This window comes from Hibiscus syriacus, unplaced genomic scaffold, assembly GCF_006381635.1.
Source record: "Hibiscus syriacus cultivar Baekdansim isolate YM2019G1 unplaced genomic scaffold, ASM638163v2 tig00117017_pilon, whole genome shotgun sequence".
Taxonomy (NCBI): domain Eukaryota; kingdom Viridiplantae; phylum Streptophyta; class Magnoliopsida; order Malvales; family Malvaceae; genus Hibiscus; species Hibiscus syriacus.
This window is the reverse complement of record NW_024063526.1, coordinates 4,836,821-4,850,260: the sequence shown is the minus strand read 5'-3', so window position 1 is coordinate 4,850,260 and position 13,440 is coordinate 4,836,821. Positions and strand designations below refer to the sequence as shown.

Here is a 13,440-nt window from a genome sequence, read left to right as displayed (position 1 = left end):
GAGAAGTGACTCCATCAGTTTACATCTCTTTCTTTTTGCCCAAGACTAAATCTCTGTTTGCTCCCGCAATTTCCGTTCTGTTATTTTCTCCGATTCCGGTACTCCTATTTTCCTTATCTTTCGTTTCATGTTTCTTGTCTTTCCTATTTATTTATTTTGTTAATTTTCTTATGTATATTGCATAATCATTTTGGTTTTGATTGTTATTGAATATTGATTCGTTTGGTTGTTTCGTATTCTTCTTCTTTATTAGTTAATTTGATGATATATCTTTCCTGGCCTTTTGCATTGGGGCTTCTGTTGAATGCGCTTTTTGTTTTAAATTTTATTTTTATGCAAATCCTTGTTGTATGATTGAAACAGTTGCTGTTATTTGATGCAAAAGAGAATAGATAATCACCATTAGGGTTACGATGCATGGGGAAATAATTGTATTTACTTCTTCTATATGCAATGGCTGCAAACAAACAAAAAGGCTTGGCTCTTTTTTCCATTTCCCCCCTTCTTTAGCATCATACGGGGGGTTTTTTTTTTATTATTATCTTGTAAGTTGTAACTTGAATAACATTTTGCCAAGAACTTTGAAGCACGAACATTGTGTCAATTGTCAAGGAGGTATCCAAGTGTTATACGCATTGCTAGAAACTATCGGGTCAAAATTTTTTTCTCAATAATAAGCAATTTAGTTCCGATTACAAATTTGAGGTTCAGGTTTTTAAATTGAAAAACTATTTCCATATTAATAAAATCTAGTTGGAAAATATAAGTTTTACAGTTTTATTGTTTGTTATTATAATGCAATTTTTATTGTTGTTTCCTACTGTACTCATTGCCTAATTTTCTTGAAAATTCCATGTCATCCTTTTCATATCGTTTTGTATCAGTATGTGTTTCCATATCCCTGATGCTGAGACTAAGAAAGTAAAAGAACCTTATTTGTTTTAGGGAGAAAAAATTATGAATCTTTGTTGTATCCTGGTATACTATTTAGATTAATACTTCTTTTCCTTGAACATTTATGTCAATTTATTTCAATTTTTATAAAACCACTATTGACATCGATGGATCGTTCTTTATTAGAATGATCTAATAGTATATGTTATTTAAAGTGCATGTCTTGGCATGTTTAATATATATACTTCAACTTTTAAGGAATTCCTATTTGCTAAATTCACTACTCTTTTTCCAATATCACCTGTGTTTAAGAAAATGCACATATTAGATGTACGTTTACTGCAAGTCTGCAATGCGGCCTCAAAGATGATTTTGAGGATTTGCCCATCCCAATTAATGACTGGACTGCTAAGTCTGTTGCGTGCATATTCTGTTTTGTTTCTGGTTTTCTCATCATGCCATCCCCCCTGTTGCTATTCGCATCCTTATAGATTGTTGGGGTGCGATGTGAATATGATAGACTATATGATTTTCTAATTTTCTTTCTTATATGGCGAACAGAATGTTCATACTTTTTCTATGTCTTAGAGGGGAATGCAAAGTAATGGAAACTATATTTGAATTTTAGTGGATTATAATTCAAATTAAAATCAATTGAACTTGAAAAAAAATCAGTTATACTTGACTTTTTTTAAAAGAAAATCAACAATACTTGGAACATAAAAATTTTCCTTGTTACATCTTTTTCTGATGCTAATTAAATTGTTTTTTATGTTTTATTCATCGTGAAGTACGGGTGGAATATAGAATCAAAGAGGCAACAGAAGTTTCTTTTTCTTGGACTGATTGGTTGAACATAGAAATTTTCCTTGCTAAATCTTTTTCTGATGCTAATTAAATTGTTTTTTATGTTTTATTCATCGTGCAGTATGGGTGGAATATAGAATCAAAGAGGCAACAGAAGTTTCTTTTTCTTGAGCTGATTGGTTATGGAATGAGCTCTGTTACTGTTTTCTGAAACGAAAGTTATGGAGAACAAATCATACCAGAATCCGGCTGAGCTGCTGGTAAAGGAATATTTACTAGCAGATTCCTTCATCTCATACACATCAATTATTTGTGGCATTTGTGGATGCAAGATGGTATGTTCCTAATCAATTTTGTGATTTTCTGTTCAGATTGAAAATAATTCAATTGAGTTAGAATGACGATTTGCAGCTACATGAAGCTAATTTGGTTTTTAATGTTTTTTTATGATGATGATTACTTTTAATTGGGCTTTAGTTTCTTTTCAGTTTTCACTGTTTCTTTCCCTTTTACTAACTTTTCCTACTTTCCCTTTTACCAGGTCTATGATCTTACTAAATTATTTAGCAGGGTTTACTTTAAGAGCTATCCTAGCTTATCAAAAGTCCAACGCACTGAGTGGAGCAACCGGTGACGTATATTTGTATTTTGCTTGAATTTTCTATTACATTTTGCTTTTATCTATACAGAATTAATGTCCTGATCATTCATGCAGGTCCATATCAACCTTCCATGCTATTTTCATTACAGCTATGTCCTTATACTTTGTGTTTTGGTCAAATCTCTATTCTGACAACCAATATGCTAGTCTGGTTACTTTCCGCAGTTCTGCACTGTCTACATTCAGTTTGGGGGTGAGGACCATTTTTTTTCTTTTCATCTTTGATGGAAACTTTTGGAATTGAGATAATATTTGATCATTTATGTCTGGTCTTTTATGTTTGACTTATAAATTGGATACTAGTACGAGGATGATCTGTCTGCCTTTAGTAACATGTCATCATAATTGTTTTAGACTTTTAGTCATGCAATTTAGTACATATATGTCTCCTGAGTGGTTTAATTTTAAGCATATTTAGTGTATCCTATAGAAGAAGCAATGAAGTGTTAAGTTTCTTTATTGAATATTTAAATTTCCAGTGAAAGAAAAAATTTACTTGATAAATTCAAATGATGCTGGTGATACAACCATTGATTCAACGGACTTTCCTGAATTGCTGTTGATTTCTGTTGCTGAAATTGATCTTGCATTTTCTAGGGACAACAATGAAGAGTACTGCCATATGTTTATCTACGTAACATGCATATCCTTTGTCTTGCCTGCAACTGCAATTTTTTTTTGTTTTAATGTGGCTAAGGTTCTCAGCTGGTTGGTTTCCTAGCCCCAACAGAATATAACATATCTCCTTAGCCAACACTCTTGTTTTCTTGCGAAACAAGCAACTTAATTGTGGTGCAAAACTATGAATGAATGCTAACAGTTTTCTGCAATTTTTTAACAAACTGAACTTTAAGGTTAAGACAAGCAATTTCTAGAGACACAGGATGAGATTTTACATTGATAGTATCAGAGACTGAACTTTTTCATTGAAACTTTATAGTAAGCTGGGTTCAATTTTCTTAGGGATTTGCTAGGATTGATTTAATGGATTATAGGATTCCCTCCATTATTTTTTGTTATTACTTTTCAATGCATTCATCGTTACAATTCACTTGAGCAGGACTCGTTTATTATTTGTGAAAGTCATATACTTGTGAATATGATTAACCACGCAATGCAAAGTAATGGATTGAGAAGTGGAGGGGTGTCAGACCTGGGTTCAGTTCACCTCTGATGTGAAGACTACTCATAAAAACAAATGCCCCATGTCACAGGTAGGTAGCATACAGCAAACATTTTCACCCTGATCGGGATTTCACTATTAAAAGCTCAGTCTCTGACACTATCAATGTAAAATCTCTTCCTGTGTCTCTAGGATCTTTCATGGTCATGAAGCATGGTCTACTTACTGAATAAGTAAATCACATCTGCTTTTGAGCTGGAACTTTTATCCTCCATCTTCTAATAATTGAGTGGATGTCTGGTGCTGGGTTAGGTCAATGCATACCAGTTTCACTTGAAGTTGATCAATGGTTTGGCTATTATGTTTCTTTAACCATCTAGCGGTTGGTGTTAAAAGGAGAAAATTTAGTTAGGTCCCTATGCTTGGAGGATGGTCAAAGTGGAACAGCTGAACTTAGGGAGCAAATCTGTCAAATTAAGCCTTTTGGCATCATAGTATCTTGATTCTCATGAGTAGCATAACCAAATCCCAAGAAAACTTAGCTGATTGCCCGACTTTTGCCGATACATTATACTAGGTGGTACTATCCATATAACTTAATAGGAGGAAATATCTACATGGGCTTGCTTTACGATTTGGTTGGAATAAGCTTTTGCCTTCATTTTGCTAGGGCTATTGGAAAGCCCTTGCACTTTCTCAAATTTCTGATATCAGCGGTCAGCCCTTATGAGCCCTGAAAAATAAATAATGATAAGGGCTTATGTGAAAAACATGGAAAAGCAAGTTTTTGTTTAGTATGTTAGCTTTTCATATTGCAGAACAATGAGCTATCAAATGGAAGTTTAAATAATTAATAAATACAATCAGAGAAGCTGAAAATGTCACGGAATTATTCACGAACCACAGACCAAGTAACACACTGCCCATCACGTCACTTTTTTAATGTGGCTGGAAACTAGCTGTTTGGCACTCTTGTTTGCGCAAGAGGGAAATATATTTCTGTGAATTCATCTTTCTGAATCTTCATATTATCTTATCATTTCTTTCGGTTTATACTTTTTGAGATTTTTTTTACAGGTATCGGTTGGTTACTTTCTTGCGGACCTGGGGATGATCATTTGGTTTTACCCTTCTCTAGGTGGAATGGAATATGCAAGTATTTTATTGTTTGATCATAGTCTTGCCGTAAGGTTGTAAACGAGTCGAGTCGAGCTTGAGTATTGCCAAGCTCAACTCGACTCGAAAAGTTTAAAATTGAGCTCGACTCGACTCGAAAGCTTACGAGTTTAAAATTTTCAAACTTAAAATAAAAAATTAAAGCTAAACTCCAAAAAAAATTGAACTCTAAACATTCTAAAACTTAACTCGATTGAATCTCAAACTTGAGTTCGATCCAAGCTCGAACTCAAATTTGAACCTGAACCTTGAGTTTGTGAAAGCCTTGTATTGTATTTTAAAAAACGACAACATATAAATGTTAATATCATTAATACTTTTAATTTAAAAAATAAAAATTCAATATATTATTTTTTCGAGTTACTTGCGAGCTTTCTGAATCGGGTATCAAGTAGCTCGTTTTGGCTCGTTAAGAACTCGAGTTGAGTCAATTCGATTTGAGTGTTGACTGAGCTTTGAGCGAGTCGGACAGACTTGAACTCGAGTAACTCACAATCTGTCTCATCTCATATACAACCCTTGTCTTGCTCTGCTTTTTCATCTTCATATTAAAGTAGTTTAGTTAGTGAGGCTGATGGAAAGCAACACAAACTTTTTGTTATTCAGGTCCTTCATCATCTTCTGTCACTAACAGCTGTAGCATATTCTATGTTGACTGGGGAGGGGCAACTTTACACTTTCATGGTACTCATCTCTGAGACTACAACTCCTGGGATCAACTTGAGATGGTGAAAATTACAATCCTCTTATGTCAATTGTAAAATACATGTTACTTTTACTCTATGTTACGAATATTCTGGGCTCGTGTAGGTATCTTGACACAGTTGGAATGAAGAGAACCAGAGCTTACTTGATCAATGGAGTTGTAATATTTGTTGCATGGCTGGTTTGTGAAATCAGTTTATTGCTCTCGATTTTTTTCATTTAATCTGCATTATGTCCTTTCCACCAATTCTCTAATCTTTGATGTTTTTGCCAGGTTGCTAGAATACTCCTGTTTATGTATCTCTTTTACCACGTCTACTTGCATTATGATCAGGTAAAAATTCCCTGCCAAAGTTTTATCTGTTGACATCCATGCTGGGGTGAGCGAGTGATTGAATCGAGTAAAAAAATTTGAGTTATTCGAGTTGACGGGTCTTATTTTATTCTAACTCAAACTTTATTTGAAAATTTTCGAGTTGAGTTGTTCGGGCTTTTGTTTAAATTTAATTATAAATGTTTAAAATATAATGATAATATTTTATTCTAATTTAAACAATTTTCTATAAGCATATACAATACATACATATTTTTTCATATGTGATATACATATATCATATAAAGTTGAGGGACTCGACTCAAACTTGAAAACAATCCACTAATTATTGAAAAATTTGAGTTCGAGTTCTATTTTATAACTCGATTTGAATTTAAAATTTTTTCGAGTCGAGTTCATAAAATTACAAGTTAACTCAATTCTAAAAGATTGGTTTTTTGAGTCGAAAAGATTGAATTTTTTAGTCGAGTCAAGTTTTACTCACCGTTATCGTTAGTCGTGTGGTGTATTTGCTTGGATTTTAACCGTTGGCTCGGGTGAAAACAGGTGAAGCAGATTCACGGGTATGGACTAGTGTTAGTTTTTGTGGTTCCGTCAGTCCTATCAGTTATGAACTTGATTTGGTTCGCAAAGATTATTAGGGGATTAAGGAAGACAATAGCAAAGAGGCACTGAGCAAAGATTGTAATGTATACAAAGGGTAGGGTACAGTTGGAAACTTCAGTTTTTATTCAATTTTCTGAATTCTTAAGTATTGATTTAAAACTAAAATCTATGTATGCACTGAAGTTAATTGAATTAATAATTAAATTATACATGCATTTTCATTTCATAATTTTATAAAAAGAAAATTTATCATTTGATTAGAATGAATGGTAGTTAATACGAAACAATACATAAACCAACATTATTTTATTGGGTAAATCACATGTTTAGTATCTTAACTATCATTTTTGTTCTGTTATGATCATTTAATTTTTTTTAAAAAAAATTCATATTTAATTTTTATTTTTGGTTTCATTTCAGTCATTTGTCGCTAAAAAAATTAATGTTAACGTTGATGTGTCATCACAAAATAATATCGTGTTATCATTGAAAAATTAAAAAATGTTATGTCAACAATTCTGTTAAGTTTTTTAACGTTAGAAGACTAAAATAAAATTAAAATATAATATTGAGTATGATTTTTTTTTTTAAAAAAGAATTGAGCGATCAAAACAAAATAAAAGATAGTTGAAGTATTAAATATGTAGTTTACCCTGTTTTATATTAGCATGAGAGCATGTTTGGAGTTGAAATAATGTTACAGCAGAGACCGATGCTTCGTGTTTAGCTCGTTGTGACTTGTGACTAAAGTGAAATGCCTATTATCTCTCACCGGTATATATTTATTGTTTTATAAAAACTAATATATTGATATATTAATTCAGTTTGAATATTTATTATTTTAGTTTATTTATAATATTAGAATTGAAATCTGAATTTACTTTGTGTCTCATTCCATACTAAATCAAATATACATTGATGAGGTTACAATCTGTTTAAGGGTCGTGTCTATTTAGTTTAAAGTTCAGTTGATATTTAAAAGGTTGAACTAAAATTATTAGAGTGAGAAATTTTAGTCCCCTTTAAATGCTTTTAATCTATTTTTAACTCCCAAACTTTTATAAGGTTAAGATCAGTCAAGCCTGCAAACCCCTCAAGAATGCTTAACAATGGATGACATGCATCGACATTCCCCACAAATTTTATAGGATAAAAATCATAAATGATGATTAAATTATATTAAAATGATACTTTTATATATTAAAGGTCCAAATATAAACTATTTTCATTTTTATTTTCACCTTCTTAGAATATAAAAACTCTTAACGAAAATACATTTGGTTGTAAAATTAGAAAATAACTCCTAGAAAATAAAAACGAAAGAAAGTGAAAATATAAAAACATAAAAAATGTTTTCAATATTTTTATTAAAATTATTTTAGAAATTTTAAAAAAATAGAAAAGCATGGACTCTAGATTTTTTATTTCACTTACGAGGTTCAAATCCTTCTAAAAATATTTGTTTTGCTTAATGGAATTTCAAATCCTCAAACTTTCACAAAAAGTTCAATTCAATATCTAAACTTTTTTTTACACTCAATATAGTCTTTGAATTGATTTTTTTAATAATTTATATTTTAGTATTTTTATATTTAATCAATTTAATATCTTAATAGTTGTTTATAGTTAATGATTTTTTTCTAAAAAAGTTAAATAAGTCCTCAAATTGTATAAAAAAATTAATTATGTCCTCTAACTTAGTCAAAAAATCAATTAAGTTTATCTACCACATCATCGTTCATTGTATACTACCACATTAATATCATGAACTATCACATCAATATTGTCATGTAAGCTCGTGACAGTCAATGTTTGATTTTATGGTCAAAGAGTTTGATTGATTTTTTTCTCAGTTTAAGAGTCACATTGAGTGCAAAAAATGTTCATGGGCTATATTAATTTACCCCCAAAAGTTTGGGGGCCTCAATTAACACAAAACATATATATATTTTTTATTTTAATGATATTTTTGTGTGCTCTTGCTTACAACAATATTTTTGTATATTTTTTAAATTTAATTGATATCCAATATGCATTAATATTATACTCTTATTATAAATTAAGATAATTTTGTGTTATAAAATTTCTTATCAACTTTATTTTACATTTGTATAATTCACATGTTAAATTTATGTAATATTTTTTTACTAATGATAGTTTAATTTAATTATTTAATAACTATTTGTTCATTCTCAAAGTAAAAAATAGATACTAAATACATATATACTATTTTTAATTATGGATTCAAATTTTAATTTATATTAACCAAACATGTTTTCTAATTTAAATAAAAACTAAAAAATGAAAAATATTTTTTGAAAACAAAAATTGAAAATAAAAACATAAAGTATTTTCTAAAACCATACGAACTCTAAACTTTCAAACTTTTACAATGGACACAATTTTAAATTTTGTTATAAATGAGCACAATACCACTAATTACCATTAAATATGTGATGTGACATGCTAAACTAGTGAGAAATATCTCATTTGACCCTTCAATTTAACTAAAATTTCATTTTACTGTTAATTTTAATCAAGATAATTTTATTAAGTTAATTGAATTGAAAACAAAATAAACGTAAATAAAATAAATATAATTATTTATTGTCATAGTATACATATTGGGTTTGTATCATATAAATTATTTGATATGTTATTAAAAGTTAACTATTATTTTGATTATTTATTTAAGTGTGGATGTATTTGATGAACTATTTTTTTTACAAAATTATAATTTTTAAAAATATTTTTAATTTTAAAAATAAATTGTTATCATATATATTTTTTTAAAATCCTGAATTTTATATTTTTGAAATCATTACTTTAAAACATTGAAAAATATATATGAAAATAAAATTTTAGTTACAATTGAAGGGCCAAATAAGATATTTTTTTATTAATTTAGCATGTTACGCCACCCCTTAACAATATTTAATATTCAATATCCATTTTTTAACAAAATTCAAAATTTAATGTATCTTTTAAAAATTCAATTACAAATAATATTATTTTAGCAAAATTTAATGGTCATTTATGAATTTTTTCCTATGAAAATATCAGTGATGCATATCAATGTACGTCGTTAGTGATGCATATCGATATGTGTAGTACATTGTAAACTCATCCTACAACTAATTTCAATATTAAATAGTTATTAAATATAGTAAATATTAAATAAAGTTCGTATGAGTTCATATTCCTTCCTTTGTCTTCTATTCTTTTGTTTTTCATCTATCTATATCTTATTTTACAAGTATGAGTTTGTTCGTAGTCTCCTATAAGTAATTTTGAAAAGTCGTCTTCAGTTGTCACTCCCATCTGGGATGAAATTCATTATCTCTTATAAATAATTTTAGAAATGTAGATGATTTTCCTTATAATATTTTTTCGTTTAAAAGTCTCCCTTGCCTAATGACGAGTTTGATAGAACTTGTGATTGTATATTATTTTGAATTGTTTTGCATTTGCAGTTGTTAAAGTTTTGAGAATAGTGTTTGAAATATAAAAAGTAGAAAGTGATCTGGGCACGAATAGAAATTTTAAATGCAGAAAGTGTAAATGGTGAGGGAAAATGTGAAGTTAATAGTATTGAAAATAAGATTATTGAAAGTATTTTGTTAATAGAAGAGGAGCCATAGATTATGCTGTGGTCCATGCAAATCTCTGTACATAACATCTTGAAGTGGGGCCAGTAAAACTTTAATAGAATTGAGTGAGAAAGAATCAGTTGTCGCCATCTTTGCTAAGAGAGCAGCTGTCGTGTTTGCTTCACGAGGGACATATAAGAATTCAACAAACCGGGATTTGGTGCAATAAGAAGCAATCACACGTAATGATGCGAAAGGACTGGTAGACGATGGAGGAGAAAGAAGATGACATACGCCACTGCTATCCGTTTGCATTGTTAACCTTTTGAAGCCGTAGGTCCAGGCTGGCTGGATGCTTTCATAAATTCCCCAAAGCTCCATATCAAAAGTCGTTGTGGGGCCTAGGGACTTTGTAAAAGCTCCAAGACAAGAACCTGTATGGTCACGGAAAATGCCCCCGATCGAACCATGGCTGGTAGTGCGAGAGACGGCGCCATCAGTATTGAGGACAACCCATCTTGGCTCAAGACGCTTCCACTGAACTTGTGACATTGTTGGTGTTCCACCAGTTCTCCCGCTAGGAGTACAACCAATATAGAGCTTGCTCGAGGCAATACTGAGGTGAAGGATAGATTATGGGGTAGCAACCTGGTTCTGAAAGACAACAAAGTTGCGGGCCTTCCATAACTGCCAAACTAAGGACACAAAAAACACATTCCAAGGACCCTGAAATGTTGGGGAAACCGGGTTATTTCCCACACGAATGTAGTTTCAAAATTGATCTGAAATGTCAAGATCAAAACCACCGAAGGTTGCACAGCGGACAAACCCGTCAAACTATTGAATATTGAAACACAATGGAAAAACCGAATAAAGAACAATAAAGGAAAGAACACACCAAATTTACGAGGTTCGAAGAGAATATCGTCTACTCCTCGGGCACCCACCGGATGATAATTCACTATCAACAATATTACAACAAATAGAATTCTTTAGAATTCCCAAAGTGAGAGATAAAGAAAATAAGAGGAAGAGAGAACTTGTTTTGGGATGATTTCTAATGGAAATACTTAGGCCTATTTATAGTTGAGTGGACGCCAACCAGATGAAATTTCAACTTGTCAAACTTAATTTCAAGTCAAACATAATAAATTTCCACCTTGGCTTGAAAATACCAAGCCTATTCAACTTCTTCAACTCCCCAAATTTGATGGTGTGCCTCTAATTGCGCTCACAAGCACCACACACCCAAAGGTGTTATACTTTCAGGATGTTAATCAAGTTCAAGCAATGATTGAACTTGATTACTGTTACCACCTTGGTCATCATATCTGCAGGATTTTCTGATGTCGTAATTTTCTGAAGTAGAATATTTCCTTCTTCAAAGATCTCCCGCACAAAGTGATACCTCACGTCGATATACTTAGTCCTTGAATGGTAGACTTGATTTTTCGCTAAGTGAATAGCGCTCTGACTGTCACAATAGAGATTAATGTGACTTGAACAACTCCGAAGTCTTCCATCAACCCGTTAAGCCAAATTACTTCCTTCACAATTTCTGAAACTGCCATGTATTCTGCCTCTGTAGTAGACAAAACCACCGTAGATTGCAAAGTAGACTTCCAACTTACTGGGGCTTTAACAAGAGTAAACAAATACCCAGTAGTTGATCGACGTTTATCCAAATCACCAGCATAGTTGGAATCAACATATCCAACCACACATTGACCAAGTGCTTCATCATATTCAAAAACTAAACCAACATCCATTGTTTGTTGGAGATATCGTAGAATCCATTTCACAGCTTGCCAATGTCCTTCTCCAGGATCATGCATGTACCTGCTCACAACTCCAACAGCTTGTGAAATGTCAGGACGCGTACACACCATTGCATACATCAAGCTCCCAACTGCATTAGCATATGGAACTTTTGCCATATACTTTCGTTCTTCGTTAGTTTTAAGAGATAGTTGAGAACTAAGTTTCAAATGAGAAGCCAGTGGGATACTTACATGTTTGGTATTTTCATTCATGCCAAAACATTGTAATACCTTTCTCAGATACTGCTTCTGTGTTAAACAAAGCTTCCCTCTATGTCTATCTCTACTTATCTCCATACCAAGAATCTTATTGGCCTCACCTAGATCTTTCATCTCAAACTCTTGATTCAACTGAGCCTTTAATTTATCTATCTCCTTTTGACTCATCGAAGCGATCAACATATCGTCAACGTACAAGAGAAGATAAATGAAAGATCCATCTTTGAGCTTTTGCAAATACACACAATGATCATATTTGCTTCTAGTGTACTTTTGTCTCCTCATAAAGCTATCAAATCGCTTGTACCATTGCCTTGGAGATTGCTTCAATCCATATAGCGATTTGTTCAACTTACAAACCCATTTCTCACAACCACCATCTTTGTATCCTTCTGGCTGAGTCATATAGATCTCCTCTTCTAAATCACCGTGCAAGAAAGCTGTCTTGACATCAAGTTGAGCTAGCTCCAAATTCAACTGTGCTACCAAGGCCAACAATATTCTAATGGAGGAATGCTTCACAACAGGGGAAAATACTTCATTGTTGTCGATTCCCTCCTTTTGAGCGTAGCCTTTAGCTCCCAACTATGCCTTGTAGCGAACATCTTTCTTGCTATGAGATCCATCTTTCTTTGCAAATACCCACTTGCATCCAATTGCTCTTTTTACCTTTCGGTAATTGTGCCAGTTTCCAAGTGTTGTTTTTTTTGGAGAGATTGCATTTCTTCATCCATGTCACTTTTCCACTTATCACTTTCCAAGCTTTGTATTGCTTCTTGGTAAGTGATAGGGATATCATCATCAACAACTGGAAGAGCATAGGCCACCATATCAACAAATCGAGCAGGTCTACGAATTTCTCTCCTAGGCCTTGTAAGTGCAAGTGGTTCTGGTGCCTCCAATGGTCCTTGAGTTTGAACCTCTTCATCTTCTTATTCTTCTACTGGAGTTGAAGAATCAGCTGCATCAACTTCTGGGATCATCGTCTACTGAAACTCCACCTGTTTTGGAGTATGCTCCACCTGCTGCAGAGTACTACTTGTCTGGATAGCTTCATTTGTTACCTTATTTACTAGGGAAGATTCATCAAAGGTAACATCTCTGCTACAAATTATCTTCTTGGTGTCTAAACACCAAAGGCATAATCCCTTCACTCCATGAGTGATTCCCATAAAGAGAGCCTTCTTTGCTCTTGGATCAAGCTTGGATTCCTTCACATGATAATAAGCAGTGGATCTAAATACATGTAAGGAATCATAATTAGTAATAGGTTTTCCAGACCATACCTCCAATGGTGTTTTCCTCCTATCGCTGATGACGGCAGACGATTAATGAGATGACCCAGCATATGCCACAACCTTAGCCCAAAATACCTTGCCTAACCCAGCATTAGACAACATACATCGAACTTTCTCCAATAGTGTTCGATTCATACGCTCTGCCACCCCATTCTGTTATGGTGTATTTCTAACAGTGAAGTTTCGAACAATACCATACTCTTGGCA

General features: G+C 32.4%; 1 protein-coding gene across 1 annotated transcript; it reads left to right on the top strand.

The window, feature by feature from the left end:
* On the top strand, positions 1–6,426 carry LOC120195728 (TLC domain-containing protein 4-like). The gene is made up of 9 exons (XM_039197659.1): positions 1–98; positions 1,823–2,036; positions 2,243–2,331; positions 2,417–2,555; positions 4,563–4,637; positions 5,268–5,389; positions 5,472–5,547; positions 5,641–5,700; positions 6,247–6,426. Exons 2-9 carry the CDS (start codon positions 1,923–1,925, stop codon positions 6,373–6,375), a joined length of 804 nt encoding a protein of 267 aa, XP_039053590.1. The 5' UTR covers positions 1–98; positions 1,823–1,922; the 3' UTR covers positions 6,376–6,426.
* The last annotated feature ends 7,014 nt before the right edge of the window (positions 6,427–13,440 follow it).

Excerpts from the sequence above, each read along its gene's own strand:
- LOC120195728 (XM_039197659.1), top strand. The coding sequence starts at position 1,923 with ATGGAGAACAAATCATACCAGAATCCGGCTGAGCTGCTGGTAAAGGAA. Across the intron at positions 2,556-4,562 it reads TGTCTACATTCAGTTTGGGG|GTATCGGTTGGTTACTTTCT; the intron begins GTGAGGACCATT and ends TTTTTTTTACAG. Across the intron at positions 4,638-5,267 it reads CTCTAGGTGGAATGGAATAT|GTCCTTCATCATCTTCTGTC; the intron begins GCAAGTATTTTA and ends TTTGTTATTCAG.